Source organism: Drosophila rhopaloa, unplaced genomic scaffold (genome assembly GCF_018152115.1).
Source record: "Drosophila rhopaloa isolate 14029-0021.01 unplaced genomic scaffold, ASM1815211v1 contig_163, whole genome shotgun sequence".
Classification (NCBI taxonomy): domain Eukaryota; kingdom Metazoa; phylum Arthropoda; class Insecta; order Diptera; family Drosophilidae; genus Drosophila; species Drosophila rhopaloa.
Window position 1 is genome coordinate 3,237,263 of NW_025335043.1, and position 23,163 is coordinate 3,260,425.

At 40.0% G+C, this 23,163-nt stretch overlaps 6 protein-coding genes across 8 annotated transcripts in view; 3 read left to right on the plus strand and 3 right to left on the minus strand.

The window, feature by feature from the left end:
• LOC108047695 overlaps nt 1–3,302 on the minus strand; it is a 108,287-nt gene extending 104,985 nt beyond the window's left edge. Inside the window, 2 exon segments of the mRNA XM_044457540.1 lie at nt 1,317–2,788; nt 3,164–3,302. Coding sequence (XP_044313475.1) covers nt 1,317–2,705 — 1,389 coding nt within the window. The 5' untranslated portion in view covers nt 2,706–2,788; nt 3,164–3,302.
• A 597-nt stretch (nt 3,303–3,899) lies between these two features.
• Nucleotides 3,900–6,148, plus strand: LOC123037408. The gene is made up of 2 exons (XM_044457820.1): nt 3,900–5,090; nt 5,168–6,148. Exons 1-2 carry the CDS (start codon nt 4,026–4,028, stop codon nt 5,174–5,176), a joined length of 1,074 nt encoding a protein of 357 aa, XP_044313755.1. The 5' UTR covers nt 3,900–4,025; the 3' UTR covers nt 5,177–6,148.
• A 5,529-nt stretch (nt 6,149–11,677) lies between these two features.
• Nucleotides 11,678–12,813, minus strand: LOC108052384 (kelch-like protein 40). The gene is made up of 3 exons (XM_017134770.2): nt 12,756–12,813; nt 12,274–12,694; nt 11,678–12,210 (listed from the first exon to the last, which is right to left on the minus strand). Exons 1-3 carry the CDS (start codon nt 12,764–12,766, stop codon nt 11,725–11,727), a joined length of 918 nt encoding a protein of 305 aa, XP_016990259.1. The 5' UTR covers nt 12,767–12,813; the 3' UTR covers nt 11,678–11,724.
• Nucleotides 12,814–14,495: 1,682 nt separating this feature from the next.
• Nucleotides 14,496–16,369, plus strand: LOC108052391 (26S proteasome regulatory subunit 10B). Of its 2 annotated transcripts, none has more exons than XM_017134779.2 (3): nt 14,496–14,530; nt 14,605–15,231; nt 15,685–16,369. In XM_017134779.2, exons 2-3 carry the CDS (start codon nt 14,614–14,616, stop codon nt 16,261–16,263), a joined length of 1,197 nt encoding a protein of 398 aa, XP_016990268.1. In that variant the 5' UTR covers nt 14,496–14,530; nt 14,605–14,613; the 3' UTR covers nt 16,264–16,369. The 2 variants fall into 2 exon arrangements, with proteins under 2 accessions (XP_016990268.1, XP_016990269.1); XM_017134780.2 differs by having other exon boundaries at nt 14,515–14,530; nt 14,598–15,231.
• An 89-nt stretch (nt 16,370–16,458) lies between these two features.
• LOC108052392 (peritrophin-48) lies at nt 16,459–17,818 on the minus strand. Its single transcript, XM_017134781.2, has 2 exons — nt 17,786–17,818; nt 16,459–17,726 (listed from the first exon to the last, which is right to left on the minus strand). The coding sequence occupies exons 1-2, from the start codon at nt 17,790–17,792 to the stop codon at nt 16,711–16,713; spliced, it is 1,023 nt and encodes a 340-aa protein (XP_016990270.1). The 5' UTR covers nt 17,793–17,818; the 3' UTR covers nt 16,459–16,710.
• Nucleotides 17,819–20,926: 3,108 nt separating this feature from the next.
• LOC108052383 (chondroitin proteoglycan-2) lies at nt 20,927–22,569 on the plus strand. Of its 2 annotated transcripts, none has more exons than XM_017134769.2 (2): nt 20,927–20,980; nt 21,043–22,569. In XM_017134769.2, exons 1-2 carry the CDS (start codon nt 20,959–20,961, stop codon nt 22,536–22,538), a joined length of 1,518 nt encoding a protein of 505 aa, XP_016990258.1. In that variant the 5' UTR covers nt 20,927–20,958; the 3' UTR covers nt 22,539–22,569. The 2 variants fall into 2 exon arrangements, with proteins under 2 accessions (XP_016990258.1, XP_016990257.1); XM_017134768.2 differs by having other exon boundaries at nt 20,929–20,980; nt 21,031–22,569.
• The last annotated feature ends 594 nt before the right edge of the window (nt 22,570–23,163 follow it).

The following is a 23,163-nucleotide window of genomic DNA, read 5'->3' on the forward strand; positions in this document are numbered from 1 at the left end:
TTTCCCAGGCAGGCTGTGGCTGTGTGTTGCACATTAAAAGTCACACAGCTCGGGGCCACAGAGTGCATCATTGCAGCGCCCTATTAAAACAAAAGATAAAGTTCTTGAGTTTGCGTGGGGTCAGCGGCGAACAGACTCTTGGAATATTCAAAATGGCCGCTATTAAACTTAAAATCGTCTTAACAATTACAGACAATAACGATGTGTGGGGGCGAAAACCTGGAGCCAGGCTTAACTCAGGCATCCAGCTCATTGTTGGATTCAAAGGGGTATTCAATTCAGTTCTAAAGTTTACCCCATCCTGCGGGCCACTCTCAGCCAGACAATGGAGCACTGAGCAGTTGGCAGAGTCAGTGCCGCCAGCTCGATCTCCAGGCGGCAATCTGCCAGGACCAATCCAGCCGTGAACCCGGAATACCCACAAAGGACCTCGGTGATAATGAGTTTGGGTTATACGCGTCTACTGGCCGGGCCAACGCAGTGCATTAGAAAGTGCTGGGTAACGGCCACTGAATGTGCCGCCATTCACCTGAATGGCCGGACACCCGCAGTGCAGAAATAGTTGGTGCAATTAAAATTACACGGCAGAATCATTTGTGGAAGAATGCCCACGGCAGGGGATTGGATGCGGTTTTGCACAGAGTGGGTACACGAGCACTTTCAGTACTTTCGTAAATTGAAAAACTCATTATATTCCCACATCCACTTCAATGTAATTTTATAAGATTCAAAAATATTCAAATCATTGGAATGGCTACAGAAACATTCACCCAAACATTACAGAAATACTAACACACAGAAAGCAAATCTTCTTAATTTTAAGAAAAATCTTTTAGTTTTGGGAATAATGAACATAGGCATAATGAACATAATGAATAGGCCCCATACAGATGAATGGTGAGCTCATAGATTCGGTCGTGTTCTGGGTCATTATTCCTTAAGTTAAGGACTTTTTCCTTATATTAAGGGAATGTGGTTTTCTGGGTGTACTTAGTAAGCCGAGATCTTTCATTTCCTCCAAAGTTAAGAGACACACTATGTCTTCTAAATTTACATGATAACTATTCTAACATTTTCATAGAAAAGTAATATTTTGATACGTTTAATAATGTTACAAATTTTAGTATTTAATCTATGTAAGCGCGGCAGAAGATATTTTATTTCCAAAAAATGTCCAACTGTTACAAAACAAGCTTTTTCAAACAGAAATGGCTAAAAACCCTAAGGCCCTACAAAAGTTTTTAAGTGATTATCCCCCACTTCATCTGAAAGTCTCTAGAGATTTATCAAAAAGTTTTGGGTCTCTATTGACTCACCTGATAGTCCATTGAGTTGCCGTAGCCCATGTGGTTGCAGGAGCAGGAACAGTGCTTGATATGCTGCTCCAGTTCGTCATCGATGACGGTGGCGCCGGTGGCGAGATGTCCGAGTGCCTCGTGGTGGAAGTGGACGTGGTCCAGTTCCCAGTTATCCCGCAGCCGAAATCGTGTATCCTTCGTCTGTTCGACCAACTCCAGTTGATTTGCAGTCTGATGTTGCTGCTGGGTCAGATGTTGCTGGTGGCTCTGCAGCTGATGTTGCTGCTGTGATTCCCCGGGCCAATCCAAAGAGGAGGACTTTAACATCCGCCTGCCACCAGAACCCGCCGTTGTGGATTGTGTTTCGCGACCAGGACTGTTCTGGGGACTCATGGCCCCAGCTTTACCGTTATCGCTCTCTTGCGCTGTTAAACTGCCGACTCGCAAGAGAGCGCCGCGCTCGAAGCTTTTGGCGGCCTGGTGGAAAGCTTCGTACGCAACAGTTTCGTCCTTCTCAACATCGCTGGCATTCTGGTAGCGCCGCATTGGCGGGCCGCCACCAGTTGCTCCGGTCACATTGCCGTTACCGATTGCCGCCGCCGTCGGGGTCACCGTGACCGCCGAACTGGCCGCACTGAGCATCAGGCGCAGTACCTCATTGGTGTCCTTCGAGGGCAGTGGCACACTGCAGGATCCCGTTTCCGCCTCGGAGATTTCCTGGGGCTCTGAGTTCAGTTCATCCGATCCATTGGACTCCTCGACTTCGATCTGTTGCGTTTGGCGGGCTCGTTGTCCCACTATCGAGGCAGCCGTGGAATTGGCCCCGTACTTCCAGTAGGTTTTCCCTGTGCCAGCGATCCTTTGCAGGTGACTTCCGGCCGCCTGCCGCTTCCGGTCCTGCAGCTGCTGGAGATTCTTGAAGGCCTTGCGAACCGGTTGCGTGTGGTGCAGGGTGGCACATCTCCTCATGGGCGGCGGCGTGTATACCGGGGAGACACTGTAGCTGTGCGAATGGCGACCGGGCGATAATGAACCGCTGGACTTGGCGCCCACCAAGCGGGCTTTCAACTTCCGTCCGAAGCCAAGGCCGCTTCCGTTTCCGGTCGCCGTACCGCTTCCGGTGCGGGAGGAGAGCGAGTGGGCGGATAGGGAAAGAGCCCGACTGAATCGCAGGGCCGCTGATCTCTGCTGCTTCACCGCCATCAGTTGGCACTCGTCGATCGTCGGTAACTTCAGCAGATGAGGATGCAACTGGGCGTAGGTGAGTGATGGCTTTGCACTGGCCGCATCGGCTGTGGGATTCGGCAGCGGATCAAAGAGATTCCTCTGGCTGAGGGCCAGGAACTCGCGCTGCTCCTCTTCCTCGAGCGCCTTGAGCGCCCGTAGGTCCCACTCCCCGGAAGACATCGTTGCACAAAACTTTTAGTCACTCATGTGATGGGTTACATAATACCTTTTAGGCATCTAAGTCACTCAGTAATTATAATTAGCTGGGATAAAAGATTATCGGTTTGGATATGTAATTCTTTTATTAACATCTTAAATCATTAATATTACTTTTATTATAATAATATATTAATATAATGCAAAATAAAGGAAAATATGAACCATCTAGTTTTTTTAGTGCAATCTAAACATAATTAGTTTAATTTTAATAATTTAATAACGTTTTTTAATACCGAAAAAAATCAAACGAGCATTTAGAATTTCAAAATAGCTAAGAGACAAATTCAAAAACTCATTAATGATGCGGTTTGCTTAAAGCATTCAAATAACTTGGCTTAATTAAAACTGAAGTTACAGACATTTTTGAAATTAAAAATTTGTGCCTAAGTCAGGTAAACTTTTAAAATACAAAGTACTACCTATATTCATCACGTCACTGTTTTAAATTTAAGGTCCTCATTATTTAAACGGTGTCATCATCTGAACTAAAATAAATAAAATATAACACGCACAATCCCGCCAATATTCCGTCACATTTTTCGATAGACAGTACCGTTACCGTCAACCGATACCTCTTTCGATTACCGTTGCCACGCGGAGCTGCCAGCACACTGGCCTCTATTTGACTGTGGTACCGTTACTTTATAACGGCACTGCTAACAGCAGCAGCAACAGTTTCCGAAATAAGTGCCACAGAAACTCGGTGGAAGCTGTGGATCGTAAGTGACCTGGCCCAACAAAAAACTAAGGCAGTGGGTCGCTATGTTAACGCCATGTAAGGTAATGTCATTGTAATTATCATTACCAGGAGGAAAACAAACCGATTTTAACTTTTTTAACCCAAGTCAGCTTAATTTTGGTGAAATATTTACTTATTAAAACCTATGGTGTCACTTAAAAACGCGGTGGTGTAAGCAGTGTATGATGATGTGATTAACATGTCTATAGCTATTTCTTAACATCCACATTTATGTACCAATCCCGCTGTTCCGATTTGATATAGAACTAAGTAAAACTAATATTGAAAAAGGCTAAGGATAACGTGAATATCAGAGAACGGTCACTTTACGATAAAAAGAGAGAAACAGAGAGACATTGTAAAAAGCACGCTAAAATAAAATTAAAATAAAGTGAAATAAAAAGATTTAAAACTACGATAACAACTTCAGAAGTGGGATAGACACCATTTAAACATCCGCCTACATAAACATTGTTGGCTATCCGAAGACGCACAAGTTTTTTTTCCTATAATTGCGTTTTGGCGAGTGACGCCAAATTGGAATGGACAAGGCGAACATTGTAGAGTGGCTTCAAGCCAATGAAATCAGGTTTCCAGGAAGTGCAACTTTAAGACAACTGCGCAAGCTTGCATTGGATGCCGGTTGCCAGGATGCGGCTAATATCCCAGAAAGCCTATTGGAGGAAGAAGATGCCAAAATTGAGGTTGTAAGCCAGCGGAGCGCTAGCGAAGACATCGACGAATTAGAAGAAGAAGAAGCACTACTTGACGCCGCCATAAGGGTAGCTAAGAAGAAGAAGATACTGGCCGAATTAATGCGAAACGACAGCAAGACTACAGATGACATTCGTATGGTGAAACAGCTCATGATTCCGTTTTCTGCCACTGAAAATGAGGAAGCCTTTAAGTGGATTTTGGATTTTGAGAGAATCTGCAGAGATGTTAACGAGTGTAAAAATTTCCAATTACGCTGCGTACGAATGCTGATGAAACCGGGAACAGATGCCGACTTGTTCTTGCGTGTTGACCAATCGAATACTTATGACGCATTTAAAGAGAACTTTATAAAAACATTTGGTCGTGGTAGTTCAACTGCTGACATCGTATTGCTGTTAAAGGAGACCATTTTCAACCCGCTGAAAAACACTGTTATGGGATACATACTTCTTATGGAGGAAATTGCTATGCGTGCTAGCATCGAAGAAAAATTGACAGTTCAGCTTATAATTGATGGTTTTCGCGATCGTTCAGCCAATATCGCCCTATTGTACACAGCAACAACAATCGAAAAATTGAAGGAGTTGGCACGGAAGTATGAAAATCTAACAAAGAAGTCCCAACATTTTTCCCTCCGCTCAGAAAACACTAGAAAAGATCGGAACACAATCCGTTGCTACAATTGTTCCGCTTATGGGCATTACGCTTCGTCGTGCACTGCGCCGAAGCGCGAGAAGAATTCCTGCTTCCGCTGTGGATCGCTCCAGCACATGCTAAAGGATTGCCAACAGAAGCCAGCAAGTAACCCAAAAATGGTGGGAGCAGCCAACAACCAGCCGATACGGGATGACGAAGAGGAGCCAAATATGTTTATTCCGATTATTAACCAGGTAGGAGTATATTTTTACACTGATTGTCAAATGAAGCCTAATGTAACCTTCCTTTCTGCCATGTTCGATACGGGTAACGCCATTAATTTAATTCAACACGCTGCCATTCCTTATAAAAAACTTAGCGATGTATTGTTTCCGACTGACTATTGTGGAGTTAATGGATTTAAGATTAAAACTTTCGGAAAAATATTTGTTAAGCTCGTTTTTCAAAACATAGAAGAAGAAATCTCATTTTTTGTTGTACCCAACAACTATGTTGCAACTAATGTTCTTTTAGGGCGTAAGTTTTTGGAAAAATTTGGAATAAAATTGATTTCTAAGTATAAAGTAAAAGAAATTATTGAATTGAATAGATTAGTGAATAGTGAACCATTGAATATTTTAGAGAATAGTGAACCATTGAATATTTTAGAGAATAGTGAACCATTGAATATTTTAGAGAATAGTGAACCATTGAATAGATTAGTGAACAGTGAAACATATCGAGACAGTGATCAATTGATAGACAGTAGAAGTTTTGAAGACTTATGTGAAGAAAGTGAAATTGATAGTGATAACAGCATACCAGAGATATATAGTATAGATGTATTTAAGGATGATGAAAGTTTTGACATTGACCCAAAGTTGAGTGATAGAGATCGGAGTGAGCTCAGTGAAATAATAAGATTGAATTATTTATGTTTATCTAACATCCCAGCGATTCAACATAGTTTCGAAATGAGGTTAAGACTAAAGTCAGAAGAACCTGTACGTTCTGTTCCAAGAAGACTTTCATATCAGGAAAAGAAAGAAGTAGATTTTAAAGTTGACGAATTATTGAAAAAAGGATTTATAAGAGAAAGCAATTCGCCCTATAGTTCTGCTATTGTACTTGTTAAGAAGAAATCTGGGGAAAAGCGCATGTGCGTAGATTATAGGCAACTTAATAAGATAACCATTCGTGATGGATACCCGCTTCCCCTTATAGATGACTGTTTAGAGCGTTTAGAAGGAAATCAATACTTCACACTTTTAGATTTGAAAAGTGGATACCACCAAGTGAAAGTAGCAGAAAGTTCAGTGCAATAAACAGCTTTTGTAACACCTTCCGGACAGTATGAATACACAAGAATGCCTTTCGGACTCATGAATGCACCCACCTGCAACCTTTGATCCGCGAAGGAAATGTAGTAGTTTACATAGACGATATTGCTATAGGTTCGAAGACATTGAATGAACATTTTAAGACGGTAGGAAGAGTATTAAGAATTTTAGCAGCATATCGATTGGAAATTAAAATAAATAAATGCCAGTTCGCTTACAAAAGTATTGAATTTTTAGGATACACACTCAGTGAAAAAGGGATAAGTCCGAATAACGAGCATACATCAACTATTAAACATCTTCCGATACCAAAAGATCGCCATGGAATGCAGAAATGTTTAGGACTATTTTCTTACTTTAGAAGATTTATTCCGGCGTACTCAAAAATAGCAAAGCCATTGCAGGAGCTCACAAAAGCAGGTGTTAAGTATGAACTCAATGAGGATTGTATCAATATTTTTGAATATCTTCGTGAGAAATTAATTTCATTCCCTATATTATCTTTGTACAATCCAAATCGAGAAACGGAATTGCATTGCGACGCAAGTAGCGAGGGATTTGGTGGAATCTTATTACAAAAACAGGATGATAACAAGTTCCATCCAATAGCTTATTTTTCACAGAGAACAACAAAACTAGAGGCAAGATATGAAAGCTTTAAATTGGAAACACTAGCTGTGGTTTACTCATTACGAAAATTTAGAACCAATTCCATTTGATACATTACATGTAGACCATTTTGGACCATTGCCCTCAGTTATATCGAAAAAGAAACATTTGTTAGTGATTATTGACGGATTTACCAAATTTGTTAAATTGTTTCCTGTAAATTCAACGAGTACGAAAGAAGTCAATACGTGTTTTTCGAAATATTTTCAATATTACAGTCGACCACGTAGAATTATAAGTGATAGGGGTACGTGTTTTACTTCATTAGAGTTTGCCAACTTTTTATTAGAAAATAATATTGAACACGTTAAAGTAGCAACTGCGTCACCTCAAGCGAACGGTCAGGTGGAAAGAGTAAATAGAACAGTGAAAGCAATGTTAGCTAAGATAACTGAACCAATAAAGCACGAGGATTGGAGCAAACTACTGGTTAAGGCCGAATATGCCATTAATAATTCAGTGCATTCAACGACGAAGGAATTACCATCAGTATTATTATTTGGAGTTCAGCAGAGAGGGTGTAATATTGACGCATTGACAGAATATTTAGATGATAGAAATGATAGACCACAGTGCGATTTAGGAAATGTCCGTAAGAATTCTTCAGATAAAATAGAACAGTCTCAGAAAAGAAGCAAGGAATATTATCAGAAAAATTACAAAAGTCATGTAGAATTCGAAGAAGGCGATTTTGTTGTAATGAGAAACATTGACACCACAATTGGTATAAATAAAAAATTTGTACCGAAGTACAAAGGACCATACGTCGTTAAAAGAATTTTGCCAAACGATAGATATGTTATAGCTGATATTGAAAATTGTCAAATTAGTCAAATTCCCTATGATGGAATTGTAGAAGCATGTCGGTTACGAAAATGGGCAGATTGGCGTAATCAGTGTGAAATTAACTCCTAATAAATGTTAAGCTAACCTATATATATTTAAACAATTAATATCTAAATTATTAACCAAAATTTTACAACTTAACTTATTCTTTACAAATTATTTATATTTATATTTATTTTACTAAACGTAAGAACATTTTAATAATACTTATATAAACTAGAAACCCACGATCGAGGACGATCTAATTGTCAGGATGGCCGAGCTGTAAGCAGTGTATGATGATGTGATTAACATGTCTATAGCTATTTCTAAGTTATATTAATTAAGTACCAACATCCACATTTATGTAACAATCCCGCTGTTCCGATTTGATATAGAACTAAGTAAAACTAATATTGAAAAAGGCTAAGGATAACGTGAATATCAGAGAACGGTCACTTTACGATAAAAAGAGAGAAACAGAGAGACATTGTAAAAAGCACGCTAACATAAAATTAAAATAAAGTGAAATAAAAAGAATTAAAACTACGATAACAAACTGTTTATTTTATTTTAATCCTAATAAAAAAATGTATGCATTCTATAGTAATTATTTTAAAATGGATTTTTCAATTTTTTTAATTCCAAAAGTTGATTTTCTGTACAAAAAAAAAAGATTAATACCCACAATATTAAAGTTTGAATTTGTACAAACCTTTCAAATTTGAAATAAACTAATAGAGTACAGCACAAAACTTTTCCCAGTTAGTGCTCTAATGTTCTTATCTAACGTGTACTCAGCAGCCTATGTCCTTTATAATTTTTTATGCCTCTTTTTACCTTAAAGCGAGCTCCATAATCAAAGTTACGATTGCACCTAGCAGGAAAGCTAACATCCATTGTTTTTATGATGGGGTTTTCCCAACTTACGGCCAAAGGTGGCCCGCAGGTGAGGCCGCAGGTGACAGGGCGGCAATGAAATATGCAAGTGCATTCATTTGGCATCCAAAGCAATTTCGCAGTGAGCAGCACGACGCACAGCCATTTTTGTTAACCTCAACTCAAAACACTCACCGCCCCTCAACCCAACACTCAGGAAAAATAGATTTCCAAAATGAATATATATAATACATTTATTTTTATTTAATTTTCATAACGTATAATAATTTTAGGTATGCAGCGTAACGAAGGAGACTTCTCCGACCCAATAAAGTATTTATATTCTTGTTCAGCATTCTTAGGAGAGCCAATCTAGTCCGTCTGTCGGTTTCTACTCAAAACAGTCTATCAGTTTTGAAACAATTTGGAAATAAAATATTATTTTTTCTACTGCATGTAGTATATGTTGGAGCGGCTGGATTGGACGACTATATTTATAGCTCCAATAGGAACAATCGCAAAATTAAATGAAAAAAATATAACCTCGTTGTTTTTGAGCATATACGTTTATATATTTACTAAAATACTAGATTTTTATATAATATAATATGGTATATACTAATTTTAAAAAGTTTTAGAAATACGGTTTTAATATCATAAAAGTCGGACGATTACTGCCATTGAACGATCGAAAAATCGATCAGTAAATCAACATATGTTAATTTTTTTTAAGAAAATAAAAATAAAAATATAGTAATTTTATAGAACATTTAATTTTTGTATCAGCTGAAAGGGTATATAAACAACGGCTTGTGGATATTTGCTTATTTGATTGAAAAAATTAAATTACTCTTGGTGGCAAAGCTTTTATAGACAGTAAGAATTTTTTGCAAACAAATCTTTCTTCCAATTTTTCCACACAATTTATTCTGGTATGCCTTAAATACACCAATAGGACGAAGAAGTTAAGAATGGCAGTATAAAAACAATAAGAGTGTGTAATTTTTTCTATTTTGTTATTTTTTTTTGAAGTGTGAACATTTCTTGCATCTTGACAGCGACACCAGTTAGCGTTACAATGCATGGCCACATTCCGCACACCTTTACCTGCGTACATATGTAAGTACTTGCACATGGCACATCCATCCCCTGGAGTGCTCATCCTTCATCCTGATGTATGGCCATCAAGCATCGGACGGGATGAGTGCCTGAGGGCGGGAATCGGAAAATGGCGGGAAGTATGTAAGTGTTTGCACCGTTTCTCTCCCCGAATCGTGTTAATGAAATTCAAGCTGGGTCTAAAATTTGCATTAGCACATGCTACATCCATATGCAAATTATATTCTAGATACAAGGCCTCACAAAATTAATAGGCAGCGGCCAAACATACATATGTACATTCATGTATGTATGTATGAATAAAATCAAACGGTAGTTTTCTTAAAGGCAGCTTGAATTATTAAGAGCAGCTAACAAATTTTTTTTTGGCAGTTAAAAAATAAAAATTTAAAAAGATAGCTTGTTTCATTTATGTTAAATCAAATTGGGCTTTTAAAGTGAGTTGATGTCGGAGTCAAGCCATATTTCTCCGGGAACATGTTGGCCAGCCACGCCCATGTGCTCGGTCGTAATTCCCTGTCACAGCGGATGCCAGAAGTCAAGATCGAAAACAAGCGAAAGTTGCAACAAGGCGTCTTGTTGCGGCTCTGCGTTTAATTTCTTTCATGGGGACAGGACACTGGAATAAGTGAGACGAAATCGAAGAGCCCTCTTCTTTTGGCCAAATGGCGAACTTTGGATAGCGGGGAACATCTGTGCCGCATGTTGTGCCATGCAACAAAAATCGGGGCATCCAAGAGCCCAACTTTATTGAATAGAATTTCAGTATCGTTTGCAGAAAACTTCATACTTCTGTTCTTTGTGTTTCCCTTCCTCTTTACATTTTTTTTAGCCAGTGGGCGGGATTTGGTTTCCACCTCTCAACAATATCCTTTCGAGTGGGTGATACTGATTTTTTTTGTGTAAGGAAGGCAGTAAGGCAGAAAATATAGGCTTCTATAACAAACCAAACAATAATGACCAACCATTTTGGCTTACACCTTTAAATAACATTATTAATAATTCGTTTTAATCAGGAAACGCTTTCGAAGTCGGATCGGCCTACTATATCATATAGCTTCCATAGAAACAATCGAAAAATCGACCAAGCTTTGTTTTTATATATACATAAAAATTAAAATATACAATATTTAATTTTTTTTAACAACATAAATGTAACATAACAGGCTTGCCTTTTTTATTTAAAAGACTGCTCTGATACTCTAATGTCTTTTATACTTTGATTTTTGGTTATAAAACATCATAAATTCAATTTTTTAACTTAATTACTTATTATCGTTATTTACCGTCCAAGAGCCCAATAGCAAGAGGACAAGAAAAATATCCACTAGTAACAAATTTCCACCAACGGATTTTATGTAATGGTGAATCAAAAAAGGAGACGTGGGAATTTAGAGGCTTTCGACAATTGGCGCTGCTACGCGAGGCGGGCCCAAAATTCATTAAACAGTTGCAAGCTGCATATTTGTTATGAGGCATTTCGGCCTCCGGATGCACTTGTCCCAGTGGACATCTCGATGTTTTGGTCGCGCTGGCCTCGCCACTCGAAGCAGCTGGACCCGCAACACCGAGAGCTTCCAAAATGGCCTGATTTATTGCCTGAATGGCAATGCCATGCTGGGAATTTGGTTCCCGGACAGCACCTTCCTACACACTCAATGGTATTTACGTGCCAGCGAAAGAATGAAAGTCAACTCACGGCTGCCTCTGTACAATTGCACAATTTAAGTTTACAAATTCATATCCAAGCTATTAATGCCAATCGCCTAAAACCCAATTACTACCATTAATGATTAAAAACTTTATAAAAGCCTTTTTTAAAATATCAATCATTTTTTTACCTAATTTAAAAATTATTTTTCACTAAAAAAATACAACTGCCTTAAAGTGCGTTCTGAACAATAATATTGAAATTGATCTTTGTCCTCTGAAAATCATGTTTTTATTGTTCTTTAAGAAATTTTGTTTTCCGTCAATGGAACACATATTAAGGAATTTATTTTTGAAAATTCATTTAATTTGTTGTTTTTATTTTAACATGTGACTAACAACATTTTCATTCATCATCTTCGCCAGAATCATCATTAGAAGAATCCTTAACAGTTAAGAAAAGATTTTCGAATTTTTCTTGGTAAGTTAACAAGGAGGACTTTCCAACAACTTCATAAAAATCCTTAGTCTTCATCGAACTATAGTCAATGTAGCTTAGAAGTTCCTTCACGAAATTTGAGTTAGGCAGTTCAATATTAATCTTCTCAATACTTTGAGTTTTGGAGGCAACATTGTTCGGCTTCAATTCTATCTCGGAACCATAGTAGCTGACATTTTCTTCAATATCCTCATCGTCCTTGTCCTTCAGCGATCTCTGATTTGATTTCTCATCGTTATCACCATGCATGCGAATATAGGCCTCGATCATCTGGAACCGTTTGACTTCTGGCAGGAAATTAATGGTAGCAAGAAAGTACTGCTCAAAGATTTTTGGGGCCAAACGAAGCGCTTGGAAGCAATATAATCTGTGGGCAAAGCGGCTTTGCAAATTCTGCATAGAAATGAACCGATTAAAAATGCTATGAATTCATTACCCAATCATAGAATTACTTACTTTTTTCGAGGCAAATATGAGTTTTGAACTATCCACTTTATGCGAAAATTCAAAAAGTTTTAACAAATCGCCATGGGTCATAGACTCCCCACGCTTTTCGAGGAGCTGCAAGCAGATGGTGGTCATCGATGTTACTAACCACTTCGATCCGCACTCGAAGAGTTCCATAAGAATGGCACTTGAATACTTCTCAAAATCCATTACGCTTTTGGTATATGCGTACTGAAGAAACTTTTTAAAAGTGTCTATCTTAACATCAGATAGCAAAAGATTTTCGGACTCAGTTAGGAGCACGCGCTCAAAATAACCGGATACACTAGCCAATATGATCTTGTGGCATTTAAATGTCGCCGATTCAACCTCGATACGGCAATCAGAGAACTTTCCATTCTCCAGCATATCTAAAAAAACAGAATCAAGCCTAGGGAGCAAGGCAAGTATATTAAGGGATGGCAAAATCTAATAACCTGAATTAAACTTACTTGGTACTCATTTTACACTCCTTTATGTTCTAAATATGAATCAAACGCTAAATCGCCTGGAAAGTATTTAAAAAATTATAAATTGTTGTAGGACAATTGAAATGAATTAATTTAATAAATTTAACTATTATATTATATTTGGTAAATAATTGACTAAACTCTTATTCTATAATTTCTATACAAATTTTGATTTCTGGGAACCCCCGTTATACTAAGAAATAAACGCATTTGTTTGCTTTTGTTTTGTGGGTTTTTACGGATACAAATTTTCATATAGCAGAATTGGTTAAAATTACTGTAGACTTAAAAGAATTTCATTAAAAAAAAATATTATATTTGGTAAATAATTGACTGAACTCTTATTCCATAATTTCTATACAAATTTTTATTTCTGGGAACCCCCGTCATACTAAGAAATAAACGCAATTGTTTGCTTTTGTTTTGTGGGTTTTTACGGATACAAATTTTCATTTAGAATTGGTTAAAATTACTGTAGACTTAAAAGACACAATAATTCTTTTATTAAAATTTATGAACTTTATAAAAAAAGTGCTCTTACCTTTCAGTTCGCTTGATAATTCCAAAATGAGGAATCTGAAAAGCGTCTATCGATAACGTTAACAACTCGATTTTATTTCTTGATATTTGTTTTAAATATCGCTTTTGTAATAATAGTATATTTGCACCACAAGAAGCGTAATATTTTTAAAGGTATATTAACGCAACCAATAATGTGTGTAACAATAGATCAATTATATTCAAAGCTTTATATATTTTTAAAAGTTAAGGCCAAAATAAAAGATTATTACCAAAGCCAACAAATGTTAAATTCACCTGGCTTAAAATATACTGCTTGGAATTAATTCGTACCTCTGGATTGCGATTGTAGATTTTTAATAAATTCGCACAAAGCAGTATTCACCATTGTCGAATAGCACTTAGTAAAGTCAATTAAGTGGAAAGTATTTTTATAATGTTTTTCTTGTGTGATGCTGGCTCATGGGACCACGAGTTTTACGACTGTCAAAGGCTGACTGGGATGTGATCTGTGGGACTTGACTATAATTTTAAGTATCTACGAATTTAGCCGAATATTTTTTACGTGCAACTCTAAAATCTTGGCGGAGAAACATTAGCGTAAAAGGCATGGAAGTGGCGGTCAACACTCCCATGTTTTAAGTCATTATTTTTAACTTCTGATAATAAACTTTTAATAATGAATAAAATAAACTCAGGGGATATTATTTTAAAAAAGTTTGATAGATTTCAAAAATTGGCAGCAACTACAAATTCCGAAAAATCACCTTTCACGCAGTTAATTTTATTAAAATATTGCGGTAAAAAAGGAGTTTTATAATAAAAATGGTAACTTTTACTATCCCAGCTTCTAATCTTTTTATTTCGTTCAAGTTTTATATTTTAAAAATAGGTACAAACGTGTTAACGATTATTTTTCTGAAAAATTGTGTTATGTGAGAGATTTTAGTCGGAATAATCTACAAACTTGGTAAATTCGCTTAAAGCAAAAATTTAAAAATAATAAATATATTTATATATTGCATCACTTACAACAAAAATTTTGGCTTGATAAATTATGTTAATATCGCAATTATTCTGTTTAAATAAATCGTTTCTTTTTCATGTTCCAATTCCGCTCCGAAAAGATTCTAGAGTGCAAGTAGTTCACAAGATTCTAGAGTGCAAGTAGTTCACAATTAAAACGGTTCATCCCAGGGCTACTATCGATTCGCTTTGACAGACGTCAAAATCGTTAGGTGAGTTGGCACATTTTTGAAAAGCTGTTCGGCGAGAAAAGTTTAGGGGTAGTTTAAAATAATTGAGATTCCAGGCTATTCTGATGGCAGCTCCACCAGCACGTCCCCCGATGGACGATGAACGACTCAAGGCCCTGACCTCATACCGCACCAAGCTTTTGGAGCACCGCGAGGTGGAGTCGCGATTGAAGGCGCTGCGGGACAAGCACAAGGTGCTCAACGCTCAGTACGAGAAATCCGAGGCGGACCTAATGGCGCTGCAGAGCGTGGGGCAGATGCTCGGGGAGGTCCTCAAGCAGCTGACTCCGGACAACTTTATCGTGAAGGCCTCGAATGGTCCGCGCTACGTGGTCGGATGTCGGCGGCAGATCAACAAGGCGAAACTTAAGGCCGGCACTCGGGTCGCCCTCGATGTGACCACTCTGACCATCATGCGCTATTTGCCGCGGGAAGTGGATCCCCTGGTCTACAACATGACCCACGAGGATCCCGGAAACGTCAACTACTCCGAGATCGGCGGTCTCGCCGAGCAAATCCGCCAGCTTCGCGAGGTCATCGAACTGCCTCTGCTAAATCCAGAAATCTTCATCCGTGTGGGCATCAATCCGCCCAAGGGATGTCTGCTCTATGGGCCACCTGGCACCGGAAAAACCCTCTTGGCCCGCGCCATCGCCTCCCAGATGGACGCTAACTTCCTGAAGGTAAGGTTTTTGCATCATCCGATTCCGAGCTGATGTATTAATTTGGCTACTCCTTAGTATGGAAGCCACATTAGATTATCCTTTTGAGAGATTCCCCCTTTTCAAAAATAAAACTAATTTTGCTGGTATAAATAATACAAGAATTCGACAATTTAGTTAAGAACTTAAAAGTGCTTATATATTACATATATTTAATATATCTGTTTACTAATGTTAAGATTGTTTTTTTCCGAAACAAAATCTAAATGTTATTGCTTTGTAATATTTTTGTAAATGAAAATAAATTTTTACAACATGTCCAATGTGAAAGAAATATTAACAGAAAAATGGGTGTTGTTAAATTTGTTGTAAAGAGAAAAGGTCATTTTGCTGAGTTTCCAAAAATAAGCTAAAAGGTACTGACTGTTACTTGAAACCAAAGACTTAAATATATTTTTTCAACCTTATCTGAAGGTGGTCTCTTCGGCAATTGTGGACAAGTACATTGGCGAGAGCGCCCGTCTGATTCGCGAGATGTTTGCCTACGCCCGCGATCACCAGCCGTGCATCATATTTATGGACGAGATCGATGCCATCGGAGGACGGCGTTTCTCGGAGGGAACTTCCGCCGACCGCGAGATCCAGCGCACCCTGATGGAACTGCTCAACCAGATGGACGGCTTTGATGCCCTGGGCCAGGTGAAAATGATCATGGCCACCAATCGGCCGGATACACTGGATCCTGCCCTTTTGCGTCCCGGGCGACTGGATCGCAAGCTGGAGATCCCGCTGCCCAATGAGGTGGCTCGCATGGACATCCTCAAGATTCACGCAGAACCGCTGTCGAAGCGCGGCGAAATTGACTACGAGGCGGTGGTTAAGCTGTCGGATATGTTTAATGGCGCCGATCTACGGAACATTTGCACGGAGGCCGGGCTTTTCGCCCTGCGCTGCGACCGAGAATACGTTGTGCAGGAGGATTTCATGAAGGCTGTCCGCAAAATCGCCGACAACAAGAAGTTGGAGTCTAAGCTGGACTACAAGCCCATTTAAGATCCAATTGGCTAACTTATTTAAATAATTTGTAACTTATTGCCAGTCATAAATAGCTCTGAAAAAGGCGAGCGTAAACACAATCAATTAAACTGATCATGCTTACTATTACAATTCTGTATTATTTTTTCATTTTGATCGTGGGCGATGAATTAGTGGTGTCCAAAATAGGGTGAAAATTATATTTTTTTAATTATTTTAAGTTATAGTGTGGCTAGATTCAAATGGTTGTTGTCTCGGAGCGTATGTGTACGAATGCTTCAAAACGAAAGGTGCACATTAAGAAAAATGGAAATACCCGGACTGTTTTCAGTTATCAAAACTTAGCCTGGCCTCATACGTTTAATTTGTATCTTTAATTAAGGCGATCAGATCCTTTATAAACAGTAACATTTGGTATTTTGTAAATAATCATATTTTAGCAAAAAGGCGCCTGCATTCGGGCCACTAAGCACTACAAGCTTCATAGGATGTCTTAGTTGCGGTGCATTTTTGTGTGGCAACATTATAGTACTCATCATTATCGCAGGTGAAAACTGTACCCTCCCGCCCATCGACGCATTCGACGTAATTGTGGCATCCTTCTGTTTCGGTCACCACGAAGCCATCCTGGCGGCCATCGCATCGGTCGTGTACACACTTCTGGCTCTCGCTGGGCATACACGCCTGTCGCTCCTGGTTGAAGAAGTAGTTCTCGCCGCACTGCTGACGAATGGGGTCGGGATCGGGGACTCCGGACCCAAGATCCCGGCAGTATAGGTAACCACGGCAGGTGGCCCCGTCCGAAACGAACTTGTTGCGCACGGCCAATTTCTTGTTGCCACATGCGCCATCCGGCAGTGGGTGGTTATCGCAGACGACGAGCTTGCTCTCGACGCAAGTAGCCGTGGCCACGTCGAAATATTTGCCAGTGTCGCAGGTGTGGTCCACCAGTGCGAATTTCGAGCTGCAGGTGAAGTACTTGTTACAGTTCGCCTCATCGCGGAAAGCCACACCCACAGGCACAATGTCGCACATCTCGTATTTGGCGGTGCAAACAGTGTCTCTGGGGTAGACACACATCTGCTTCTCTTGATCAAAGTACATTCCTGATGTGCAAGCTCCTTGACTCTTCAGTAATTTTCCATCGCAGAGGTACCAATTCGCGCAATTTAAGGTATCGCCCATATAACCCTTTGTCGACGATGTGCATATACTCGATGTTGAGCAGTATGAGGTGTCCAATTTCTTGTTGCATGCGCCATTGGCAAGATTAAAATATTGGCTATCACAGGTTCCGGATTCTGAAGTGGCAAAGCCTTTGCACTCAATCCATTCATTGCAAGTTCCGGGCTTTCGGAGTTTGGTTCCATCCTTAAAAAGGCGACAGATGTCCTCAGTGGAATTGAGGTACTGCGTTTGGGTGCTCAGATGAACCATCAGGACCAGCAACAAGGCCTGCAGGATCAACGAACTTGAAAGTCCTGGAATTGTTTATATATATTAGATTTCACTTTAATTAATCCGAGCAAACCGCCATCACCTCGCATTTTGCAATAGGTTCCCCGTCTCTTTAGCTTTAACAAATTAAACTAACAGTTGGAAGGAGCCACCTGGGCCTTTTATAGAAATATTTTCTCCCAAATGACAAATCGCAGATTTTCCCATTCGGATTTCATTAATTTACTACACCCAAAATAGATTAGATTTGGTTCTTGTCACAAACAAAGATCATTTGGTTTTCAATTAAATTGTTTGGTGACTGCTTGACATACAATATTGGGCATTAGTTTAAGTCTGCATTTGATATAAAATATTTAAAAACATCAGAAAAAACTTACAAATGATATTGAAAAAATTCAGGAGGAAAGAAAAAAAACACCATCTTGAGTAAAAACATTTAAGCTTTTATCTAAAAATTGTTTGTTAAGTTGGAAGATTATTGCCTTTGTGTATAGACTTTTATTAGATAGTGTGTTTATTTTTATATATCGATAAGCGTATTAAGCAACATGAACTGTTAATTGAAACTTAAAATAGGAATCAGTTTACTGAAGATAGCAATGCACTGTGATTTACACCCAATTACGTTATAACTTTTGCTTTTTGGTCAATCGTAGAAAGTTTCGATTGGCAAATGAAGGGTTACATTTTGGTTGTGTTTTGGTCATGTAGAATACCACATCGAAACAGTCCAATATTTTGTGGATCCGTTGAGATAAGAATGCTATTCATTTTAAATTACAGTGCCATCAATTGATCTATATTCTATATATGTATGTTTTTATTTATGTTAAATTTAAATAATTAAACTCTATATTTCCCCAAACTAGAATCTACGTGGATTTTTCTGTTAATTTTATATATTTAATTATTAAACTCTGTACTTTCCCAGAATATATTTCTAAGGGTTTCTATACTTTTAAAACTTAAAAGTCCGAGGTTAGAGCACGCCACAAAAGGTCCCAATGAAAATAAATACTTTTAGTCACCATATACGCCTTCTTCACAATCAATAAAAACATAGTGTCAACCATGAAATCTTTTGACACTTTTCGACTCGGAAGCGATAAGAAATCTATTTCCATTAATGATGAAGCAAATGTTGTTTATTTAGTTTGAGCGTCGTCTAAAGACCCGGTCAGAGTCACGCTTGCACTTTATTGGCTTCTTTCAGCAACGCGGTTACCACTTGGCACTCATTACTTGTTAATTTGAGTTAACTTTACATGTACATTTACATTTTGAATCGTTCTGGTCTCAGTTATTCGAAGGCTCATTTAAAATTCACTTCGATTAAGGCACTCTGCTGATTGATTCTTATCAAAAGCACTGATTTCGAATGGTGCTAGAGTTGAAATGAGCGGGTTCCCTTGATATCTATGCACCAATCGATCTCAGTTCTTCGATTCGAAGTGTGCTGGGTGGATGGAGCTCCTGATTTCGATCCTGCCACTTTTGGACTGAAGTCCCCGTCTGAAAGCCGTATTAACGATCGTTTGCGAAGCGAGTGTCGCTGATGACTGTGTATGAAACAGGCGCGACCTCTGTTTAAATCTGAGAAACCTGTTACACCTGAGAAGATTTTTATAATAGAGGCTGTATCGGTGCGATGGCAGATCCACTCATATTTCCGCTGGGCCGTCGTCTTTTGTTGCCCCTCATGGCCTCCGACGAGCAGTCGTCTCCAGGGCGATGCGTGAAGTGTAATGGACACCGAAGAGTCTAAGCCTTTCCAACTCAAGGGCCTGGGTCTTAGTACAACTTTTGCTCTCCTTTCTTCCATTTAGGTCTCCCCAAGTTTGGTAATTTAATTCAAGCGTACTTGGCCAGCATTTGAATAATTAGAATTGCATTGTCTTGAGTTTCATCCCAACTCGAGAGTCGCGGAGCAGGAAGCCTCTCACCGCAGTCTTCGGCGATCTGTTTCTAGTTCCTCCAAGTTCCTAAGCCCATAACAGTACTTGTCATGAACCGATTGCCTTTCTGTGACAAATAGACTTCGCTGCCCCCGCGGCTGAGACGCTCCAGTAACCCAAGTGAAATGACAGGGAAAAGTAATTTTCGTCATTAAAATTCGCATCCGAGCTAAGAACGCATCTCCCAGTGAAATGACAAGTTCAATGCTATATCAGGTATTTGAAGAACTGTTCTGAATGGTTTTGTTATCAGTAAACTTGGATCGGGAAGATTGCATGCAGTTCCAGGAATTAAGAGAGTGTACACATAGAACTGTGATAGCGGCTATAAAAAGGTTTCGGCAATAGCTAACCATTTGATTGTGAATTTGGCTTGATGGGTTCTAATTTAAGATACGGAACATATAATACAAATATTGAAATCAAAATTTAAAAACCACATTTCATTTCTGAATTTACTTAATGTAAGAATCTAAAAAAAAATTACTGCAGAAAACATTCTTTTATGTTTTGTGCTGTGTAAATTACATAGGTTGATTAGATTAGATTTAATGTCAATCGATTTTAAATTTTCTTACTAGCCATACTAATTTTTAACTGACAATTCGGTCTTTCGGGATAGACACAAGTTCATTCATTCAGTTTCAAAGCCATGTAACCACTCTTTTTCTTATCTCTTACCGGACGATTCCTAAAAATCTTATATAATATATACCAATTCTATACAAACTCAAAAACACTGCCTTTTCCAAAAAATACGTTTAAAGAACTAAGTACATAGGAGTCGAGCATTATGGTAAATGGGGTTCCCATTTTATCGGCAGAATTTTAAAAAAATGTGTAAGTTTTTCAGGCACTTCATTTTGAGCGACAATAAACGTCATTTAATTTCAAGTGTCAATAAAGCGATCATTTTGTGCTTATCGGGGAGCGTGGAAAGACATAAATTAGGCAGACGCCAGGTCGGGCCTCATTCAAAAATTGGTAGTCCGCAGACCTATGCCAAAATGTTTGGGTTCCCTCTAGGCGGTAATGGTGTGGGGGATGGAGGTGGAGATAAGGCACCCGAATCCCCAGCCCCGAGCTCCAGACATGCCCACCTAATTGCACCTGCGATAGCGAGCGGGGCAAACAAATCAGTTGCTGAACTAATCGAGAGATAGATATGGTGATTGGTATTATCAGAAGATTGACTACCGATTCGGAGCACTCGAGGCAGTTAAATGCTGCCACTCTGCCCTGTTTGCCACTTAGTCGTTCGCGAATTTTGGACTACTTCAAAGCTGAACGGTCGAGAATGCGCAACTTCGATTATATTGGTGAGTGTGGGTGGAGGGCACGGTCCTTGAGATTGGTAACCCAAATATAGTCAATCGCTTAGGTCTTTGGACGGTTCTCCTGCTGGCCGGAGGTCTTCAGGTTGCGGTGGGCCAGTTGACAAGTGTCTGCCTGCAAGAGGAGGATGGAACCCGACTTCCCCTGGCCACCCACTGTGCTCGCTTTGTGGTCTGCCTAAGGGGAGAGGTCTCCATCATTGGCAGCTGCCCGCGCGGCCTTCACTTCAATCGGGAGCTCGGAGAGTGTGACTTCCAGTGGCGAGCCAACTGCCTGGGGCTCTCAGCATTCGCCGCAGTGGATGATCAGTGCACCTGCGACTGTTGCGTCGAGGAGTGTCAGGACCCCATCGATGAGATCGATGAAGCAACCACTGCTGTCACCGAGGACTGCCAACCGGATACCCCCACTTCGGTGACAGACCCTTCGAATCCCTCGGCTTCCACTGAACCAACTGATTCCACTGAACCAACTGATATCACTGCAACCACAGATCACGATGACCCTAATAACTCCTCCAATACCACACCTGCAAGCCCGGGCGTTGCGCCCACGAATTGCAAAAGTTCTCGCTCGGATTGTGTAAATAAGGAAACTGGAACCTATATCGATTTGCCCGGCATTTGCGTTAGTTTTCTTCAATGCAACGATGGCTGCGCCGAGGAGTTCCATTGTCCCTCTGGGCTGTACTTCAACCGGGAGGTAAATGACTGCGATTACTGGTGGAACGTGGACTGCATACCCACCGCCGATGCCTCGGGCGAGTTGGAAGGACCCTCGGGAACGTCCTGCTCCAGCCAGGGCGTATGCGCCCGGCAGAAGGACGGAGAGATGTTCGAGGACCCCGATTCAGATGGATTTTTAGTCTGCCAATGCCAGTGCCCAGTTGCGATGCCCTGTCCCGACGGTCTGAAGTTCAGCGAGAAGGCTCAGGTGTGCGATTATGTGCGAGACAGTGATTCGGCGAGTCGTTCCTCGGCGAGTCGTTCCTCGGCGAGTCGTTCCTCGGCGAGTGGTTCCTCGGCGAGTCGTTCCTCGGCGGTTGTGTGCTACGATGGCCTGGTCTATAATGCCACCTCGGAACAGTGCGACTATCCTGCGAACTATGTGCCCGTGGTGCCATGCAATTCCACCAGCACAGTGTGCCAGGATCAGCCGGAGGGAGAGCTCTTCCCGGTGGAAGGCAAGTGCAACATGTTCTACAAGTGCAACTTCAACTGCGCCGTGGACCAATACTGTCCGAATAATCTGGTCTACAATCCGTCTATTAAACAGTGCGCGTATCCGGAAGATTATAAGTGTGAGTGGGAGTACACCCCGCCAACGGGTCCCAATGCAGGACCTTCGGGGATCGCCTGTGTGAGTAATGGTCGCTGTTTGGGTGAACGCGAGGGTACCTTCTTCCGATCCACGTCAAATTGTGGCAACTATGTCGTCTGCCAGTGTGAGTGCGAGGTCGAGATGGAGTGCCCTGGTGGGTTGTACTGGGACCAGGACATGCAGACCTGCAATTATAAAAACGATGTAGTCTGCACTCTTTAAATGACCGATTGTCGAATAAAGCAAATAATTGTCAAGGCAACTGGGATCTGGTCCAATGGGCCCCTTTTATTAATGAAACTCCGGGGTGATAAATCATTCTTATCAGTTTGCGGCGGGCATGGGCCAGCAGCTGTGGCCACTCGATCAAAAACAGGGGCATAAACTTAACGATTAGAAATACCCTTTAGTCAAAGAAAAGAAGGGGTATGCATATTGGTGCCGGCAAATCTCTGCTTTTGCAGTTAAAATTGTCTGTCGATCTTAATTAGCTTCTCCAATATTACCAAAAACAATAACCGTACTTGCTTTCTTAAGTAAAACTAGCTTACAAAATTAATTTGACAGCGATTTATTTTTTCGGTGCAGTAGGACTCCCTGACAAAGAAAATTAAACTTCAAATTTTTTGTATTAAACAAGAAAAATGTAAAAGGCATCAAGCAAGTCACACTACACCAACAGCTAAAGTTTGCGTTGGGTTAGCATTTTGTCCACTAGCGTACATGCATTTTTAGCTAGCTATGCTGCATTGACCAATTCGTTATGAAAACCAAAAATTTGTTAAATCATTTTAAAGGCTCTCAATTAAACATTTCCTTTTATAGATTTTTATATGCAGAGGGTCTT

Bases quoted from the DNA above. Each gene is read 5' to 3' on its own strand.
- LOC108052383 (XM_017134768.2), top strand. From the start codon at position 20,959: ATGCGCAACTTCGATTATATTG. The intron at 20,981-21,030 runs GTGAGTGTGGGT...ACCCAAATATAG, and splicing joins GCGCAACTTCGATTATATTG to TCAATCGCTTAGGTCTTTGG.
- LOC108052384 (XM_017134770.2), bottom strand. The intron at 12,211-12,273 runs GTAAGTAATTCT...ATTTCTATGCAG, and splicing joins TCATATTTGCCTCGAAAAAA to AATTTGCAAAGCCGCTTTGC.
- LOC108052391 (XM_017134779.2), top strand. From the start codon at position 14,614: ATGGCAGCTCCACCAGCACGTCCCCCGATGGACGATGAACGACTCAAG. The intron at 15,232-15,684 runs GTAAGGTTTTTG...CCTTATCTGAAG, and splicing joins TGGACGCTAACTTCCTGAAG to GTGGTCTCTTCGGCAATTGT.
- LOC123037408 (XM_044457820.1), top strand. From the start codon at position 4,026: ATGGACAAGGCGAACATTGTAGAGTGGCTTCAAGCCAATGAAATCAGG.